General features: G+C 26.5%; 1 protein-coding gene across 1 annotated transcript; it reads left to right on the top strand.

The window, feature by feature from the left end:
• Positions 1-3507: 3507 nt before the first annotated feature.
• LOC101498747 (myb-related protein 306) lies at positions 3508-6419 on the top strand. Its single transcript, XM_004499388.4, has 3 exons — positions 3508-3891; positions 4173-4302; positions 4780-6419. The coding sequence occupies exons 1-3, from the start codon at positions 3759-3761 to the stop codon at positions 5489-5491; spliced, it is 975 nt and encodes a 324-aa protein (XP_004499445.1). The 5' UTR covers positions 3508-3758; the 3' UTR covers positions 5492-6419.
• The last annotated feature ends 511 nt before the right edge of the window (positions 6420-6930 follow it).

The raw sequence follows: 6930 nt of genomic DNA, 5'->3' as shown, positions 1-6930 counted from the left end.
AATCGATTTCCTCAGCACTGGAGTGCCACTGTGACTCATCCAATCGATTTACCAATCGATGTGTTACCATCAGGTTTGATTTGTGAAATGTTCAATCGATTTACCAATCGATTTCCTCCAAAACAGAGGCTACTGACTTGTGCAACTTTCATTTTTAATTAATCTAATCAATTGCCTAATCGATTGCACATTTACAAACACTTAAGATTTCCTTACACCCTTGTTATGAAATCGATTTCCCAATCGATTTACATATTCAGAATTCAACTTTTGTTGATTTCTTGTGTTCCAAGCAATTTGATCCAAGTGTGTAGGGTTTGATTATGGTTCCTGAAATCTTGCTCAATTCAAATATTAGATTTATCATGCATTGTATGAACATTGTTGAATTATTAATTATATCAAAATTAGGAGTCAAAGGATCAAAATCCAACAAGGATACCTTATCAAGAAGATTATTTTATAGATTCTTATGTCATACAACTCTTTTTTCTTCAGGAAACTGAAACTATCATCATCTATAAATAGGAATGAATGCCGAACACGAAGACCAAGAGTCTAAGCTACAAATTATCAATATTTGTTTTATTCTCAAGTTAATTTCAAGTCTCTTTTTATCACACCCACTTCAGCTTCAGATATGCAAATTCGAGCTACATATTTCTGAGTGTGCTGATAAAGTTTCTTTGCTTCTAAAATTTTGTCTTTGAGTTTCATAAGCAAAGAATCCATAAACTTATTCATATACTTGTAAAAATCTCTCAAAGTCTTTCTTTTGTGATTGTTGAGAATAAAGTTGTATTAAATTTGAGTATATAAGTCTGTTGAGCTTATGATAATACAAATAATAAGCTTGCTCAGAATTTGATAATAAATGGTGTACTAAATAAAGTTGTGATATAAAAACAAATAGTAAAATTGTGCTGAAAGAACATTCTCTTTGGCAAAATAGTGGAAAATCTCACAAGGTGTGATGATTGAACATAGCCCAAGGTTAATGGTGAACCAGAATAAATTTGTATGTGATTCTCTTTACATTAATCTTTTATCTTTGCACATTAATCACATCGTATCACTTCCATTTATATTTTTTATTATATAATTTTGATAAAGAATCTTCTCTTTGTTTTAAACTAACATTCTTATCCTAGAAACAACTTGAGACATTTGTTTTTTATTTAAATTTTTAAAGATCACTGCCATTGTTGTGTCATTCTCAAGTTTTAGTGTTCGGCTAAACTCTTCTTCCAGATCAAGGAATCATTCTGGTATTTATTGGTGAATTTAATTTTAGCTTTGTCTATAAACACACATCAAACGGTTTGTATTGTCTAATTTACTGGATTTGTCGATTAAATGAGATAGTTAAACAATTAAATGAAGAACGATGAGTATTAGTAACCTTAATTAAGAATAATAAAGGTGAATTAACGATTGCTTATGACAATGTTTATAATTAATGCGTGATTTATATTGATAATGTTGACAAATATGATAGCGGTTAGGACAAATGTGTCACATATATGAACTCTGTTCTTATATATTGTATCAATGTTGATAATGTTAAAAATTAAAATAGACTTTATGATACACAAATGGTAGATATGCTTTGATTCTTTTAAATGGTATCGATATTTTTTATGATTGTTGTTATGTCCTACTTGTTGAAATGCATAATTAGGACATGATATGACTTTTATTGTTTAATTTGAATAAATATGATTGACTCTCGGAGATATGAAAAATTGATGTTAGATTCGTATTTTCGTTATTTTTGTATGTTATTATAAAGACACATGTACGTTAACGAATGTCATGAATTTTTTTATATAATTTAACTAAAAAAATTAAATTGTTCTATTCACAATACAAAATTATAATACAAATTTAAAATTTATAAATTTTATTTTATTATAACAACAAATAAACTAAAATAGATAATCACATAAGTAAATGTGTAACTAATTAATAGCCACAAAGTCATGTTTACTCTACTTACAAACTTTTTTTTTTATTAAAAGAAACAATATTCATTGATTTAAATAGTAGAATAATTCGATGAAATATAAATTCAAATTTGTTAAAAACATAAAAAATAAATCTGCAAAGAAACTAACAACATATAAGTGAATAGCGTAACACGACAATATAATACAAAATAATAACATACCTACAAATATGGTAAAATTCAAGTGTTTAGAATACCTATTCATTCGAATTTGCATCATTGACACGTCAAAAATCATTGATTAAAACTTGTAATGGATCAAAATTACACTGTCAATCTGAATAAAAAAGAACACCGCAAAAGTAGAAAAACTAAATAACACTGCACTAAGACGAGAAAATAAAAAATTGTCGCAATCCTGATGAAATCACAAAAAAATATAAAAGAAAAATTAAATTTGTGTGGAAGACACTTATTTAGATAAAATAAAAGAAAAACAATTTAGATGGGTGATTTTAAACTAAAAAAATATCATAAACCCCTTATCTATAGAAAAAAAGATAAGAAATTAAGGTTTTTTTTAGAGACGGTTGAGCTTTTCAAAGAGAAAAAAGCCACTTTTGTTTTTTACAAATTTATTTTGTAACATTTTTATTAGATGTTTGATAAATTACCGATAATATTTCAAAAATAACTTAAAAAAAAACTTCATATTAATATTAATGATGAAAAACAAAATACAAGTACCGAAATATTCGATAACAATATTTCATCATTTTAGAATTACATGCTTCATCCCTCAAAAGTTTTGAATTGGACTATATCTTTGGAGCTTTTATGCCTTATATCATCAATACAGACCATTCGATGTGTATATTTATAGACAAAATTAAAATATCTAGCTACCTATATGTCTCCAACAAATATGACAGAACCACTTTAGTTATAATGACTACATCATCCACCGATAATTGAATAATTATTCAAGCACTAATTTTCGACAACACTAAACCAAATCCTATATGTGGAACTAGTTTTTTCTTTAGACATCATCTTGCCTTCAATTAACAGAACTCAATCTCAATATCAATCTTTAAGATTCACCGCTTAAACATGTAAACTAAACTAAATAGTTGTAATTGCTATTGTGGACTGTAATTTAAAATTTTGTCCTAACCTTGATTTTATTTAAAAGTCGTATACAAAGTTTTAAATTGTAGTTGTAATTATACTACAAATATCTATATTGAAAAAAATGTTATTATAGTGACATCAAAATCCGTAATATCAGGACCACTGCAGTTTAAAACAATGGCCGTATATATCACAACAAATGAGGAAAATGAAATTGGCGACTCCATCTTTCACACTATGTAAGCAAAACTGGAAAAAGACATATAAGTAGTAATTTTTTTCAGCTCCCTTGAATTTGTTTGTGTGTCTCCACTGTTACCATATTAAATGCTTTGGATTTATGTGTAATATTTATTAAGAATGATGGACACATAGCTGACTTTTGCAAGGAACAAGAGTAAATGCTTTTTCTGTCCGTTTTGACTCATTTTCTTAATTTTATTACTATCATCTCATTTTTTTAGTCACTCATTAAATTAGTTATTTCTCTTTCTTTATTGTTTTGTATATAAATACACGCTCTTAACAAAGAGACAAGGCAACTCCAGTTGCATATGTGCTACGCATTTTTTAGGAACAAAGAGAGCAAATAGTCGCATTCATAGAATTGAGAAATTAAGAGAAACTAGCTAGCTTTACTATATATCTAGCTTTTTGTGTATATATATAATTAATCATGAAGAGATCACCTTGTTGTGATAAAATAAGGATTAAGAAAGGGCCTTGGACTCCAGAGGAGGATATAATTTTGGTGTCTTATATTCAAGAACATGGACCTGGGAATTGGAGCTCAGTTACCTCCAATACAGGTAAAACTATTCAACAAATTTTATCTATTTTTTTGTTTATTTATTTTTTTATTTTTGAGGTTGTTAAACTATTAAGCATATAAAACTCTAAATAACAGTTGAGACGAATTTTATAAAATTCGTCTGTAAGTGTTATTTTGAGTTTCAAATAGATAGACGTTCATATATTACCTAATTTCTAATTGTTTATTCTGAAGTCATAGTTCATAAACAAAAATTGGTACTAGTGTTGTTTAATTTTTTTCAGCTAATTTTATATGTGTTTGATTTTGTTTTTTCAGGTTTGATGAGATGCAGCAAAAGTTGCAGACTTAGATGGACCAATTATCTCCGGCCAGGTATCAAACGAGGTAGCTTCACTGATCATGAAGAAAAAATGATAATCAACCTTCAACAACTTTTGGGAAATAGGTACTACATAATCTCATCTTAATATATATCTTCTTATCTGTACCCACATTCTTCTGCAATAATTCTTATTAAAGCTTCATAATTAGGGAGTAAAATTTATTTAGATCACAAAATTTATTTAAACATTAATTAAATTATTCAATAAATTATAATTCTTCTGACTTTAAATATATACAAAAGTGAATTAAAGACAATTCATATATTTGATCAAATTACTTTTTTTTATATTTAAGGTCAGAAGAGAGATACTTGCATATAATACAATAGAGTTGATCTAATAAAATATAATTTAATTAGTAGATTAAGATTTGACTGCATTACGATGAAAAATTTGAATTTTTGTTGAATTTTTCAATTCGCCGACAGTTTTTTCGGATAATAAAATTAATTTTAAGAAAAATGAGTTGAAGTTTTGTGCTTTAATTAATTTTTTAATCAATATTTTTATAATAAATTTTTTGACATGAATTTATGTAGATGGGCTGCCATAGCTTCTTATCTTCCACAGAGGACAGACAATGACATAAAAAACTATTGGAACACACATTTGAAGAAAAAGCTAAAGAAGATTCAAACAAGTAGTAACAATGAAAAAGAAGGAATCACTATTCCAATTGTAAAAGGTCAGTGGGAGAGAAGGCTTCAAACAGATATTCATATGGCAAAACAAGCTTTGTGTGAGGCACTTTCCATTGACAAGTCAACAAATATTATTTTACCTGAAAAAAACAACATCATGAGTTACAATAACTATGCAACCAACCCCACAACATTAAACCAAACATCCTCTTATGCATCAAACACTGAAAACATAGCTAGATTGCTAGAAAAGTGGATGAAAAAACCACAAAATTCAGCTTATACAATAAATTCAGGAAATTCCTTTAGCAATATGGTCACAACAACAGGATCCAGTTCTAGTGAATGCACACAAAAAGATTATGCTTTTGGTTCTATGTTGAGCTTTAAGCACTCCTATAATTCTGATTGTTCACAATCTTTGTCAGTTGATGAAAACAACAACTTGACAATGGATTATTGCCTTTTTCAAGATGAAAGTAAGCCAAAACAGGTAACTCAAGCCCCCCTCACTTTTTTGGAAAAGTGGCTTTTTGATGATGGGGCTGTTCAGTGCAATGAAGATCTAATGAACATGTCATTGGAGGAAAATACATCAGGGTTGTTTTAGAAAATAGTTCAATATATATATTTACTAACTGTCTTTTTTTTTTTTGAAAGGTTTAAGAAATTTTAGTTCATATAAAATTTAATATATTTTTTACTCTCAATAAAGAATTTCTTAACTTATTACTCCTATAAAAAGTTTCTATTTTTATTTTTAATCCTCACTCTTTTAAGTTCACCCATTGTATGCTTTGAATTTTCTAATAATTTTTTCTTGTTATATTTGAACATTACAAATATCTTGTTTATAAAAAATTTAGAATTTTTTTAATAAAAGAGGTATTAAATATGAAGTTTTAAGATTTTGAAAATTGAAAATTAAAAATATATAATTAATTCATATTTTGTTAAAAAAACTCAGAATGTTTTAAATATGTAAGGTACACATGATGGAAAAATTTATGTCATTGTAAATATTATAGAGATTAAAAAAACTCAGAATGTTTCAAAATGTTTTAAATATTATTGTAAAAATTTATTTAAAAATATGTAAGGTACACATGATGGAAAAAAATGAAAGTTAAAATTTTTTAAATATTAAAAAGTTAAGAATTATTTTATAGAGATTAAAAATAAAATATTATAATTTTATATAAACTAAAAATTCATTTACCTTTTTCAAAAGTAGTAGAAAAATTTGAATTACATACCGACAATAAATTAGACGCAATAAAAATGAAATTTATCTTTATTATATACTTCAGAATAACGATGAATCTTAATTTTAAATTTGTCTTTTGTTTTCGTCGGTGTAATTGAATTTTTTGTACTTTTAATTGTTTTGTGTGATATTGGTCTTGCACATGGAAGTACGAACTATATTAAATTCCAAACTATAAAGGTAGCTTATAAGTCAACAAACAAAAGTGTACATTACATTGAAGTACGATCTATATTGTTACATGTGTTATATACCAAATGATTATAGTGAACATTCGTGTCTTTTTGATCGATTCAAATTTAATTAATTAAGTGAAAAAATAACTCTTTTCCTTTTCAACACCGCCTCCTTCTCGAGATATAAAGTTGACGTAATTGTTGAAGTGAAAGAGTTAATAAATAGAGTGAATCCTAAGTTTAATTATCATTGATAATAAAATATTAACAATATAAATTATTAATATTAATCGATTTGAAAGAAAACACCTCCTTCTTCGCTTTCTATCAGATGTTAATGGAGAAGATTTTGTTTTTAGGCTTTGTGTACAGAGTTTTGAAGAAAAAGAAGGGGACAATTTTAAATAGAAAAAAAGAAAAGAAATGAATGAAGAGTTTTGAAAAGAGAGAATTTTGAAGAATGTATTTTAATATATAATACAAAATGTTTATTTTTAGGGAATTAAAAAATTATATTGGAAGGGAATTTTGGAAGACTAAACAAATATTTCATATTATTTACATATTATTTACATATTATGATAATTCTTTATAAATGAAAAACAT

This window comes from Cicer arietinum, chromosome 5 (assembly GCF_000331145.2).
Source record: "Cicer arietinum cultivar CDC Frontier isolate Library 1 chromosome 5, Cicar.CDCFrontier_v2.0, whole genome shotgun sequence".
In the NCBI taxonomy this organism is placed as follows: Eukaryota; Viridiplantae; Streptophyta; class Magnoliopsida; order Fabales; family Fabaceae; genus Cicer; species Cicer arietinum.
This window is presented reverse-complemented; position numbering and strand designations above follow the sequence as displayed.

Bases quoted from the DNA above. Each gene is read 5' to 3' on its own strand.
- LOC101498747 (XM_004499388.4), top strand. From the start codon at position 3,759: ATGAAGAGATCACCTTGTTGTGATAAAATAAGGATTAAGAAAGGGCCT. The intron at 3,892-4,172 runs GTAAAACTATTC...TTGTTTTTTCAG, and splicing joins CTCAGTTACCTCCAATACAG to GTTTGATGAGATGCAGCAAA. The intron at 4,303-4,779 runs GTACTACATAAT...GAATTTATGTAG, and splicing joins CAACAACTTTTGGGAAATAG to ATGGGCTGCCATAGCTTCTT.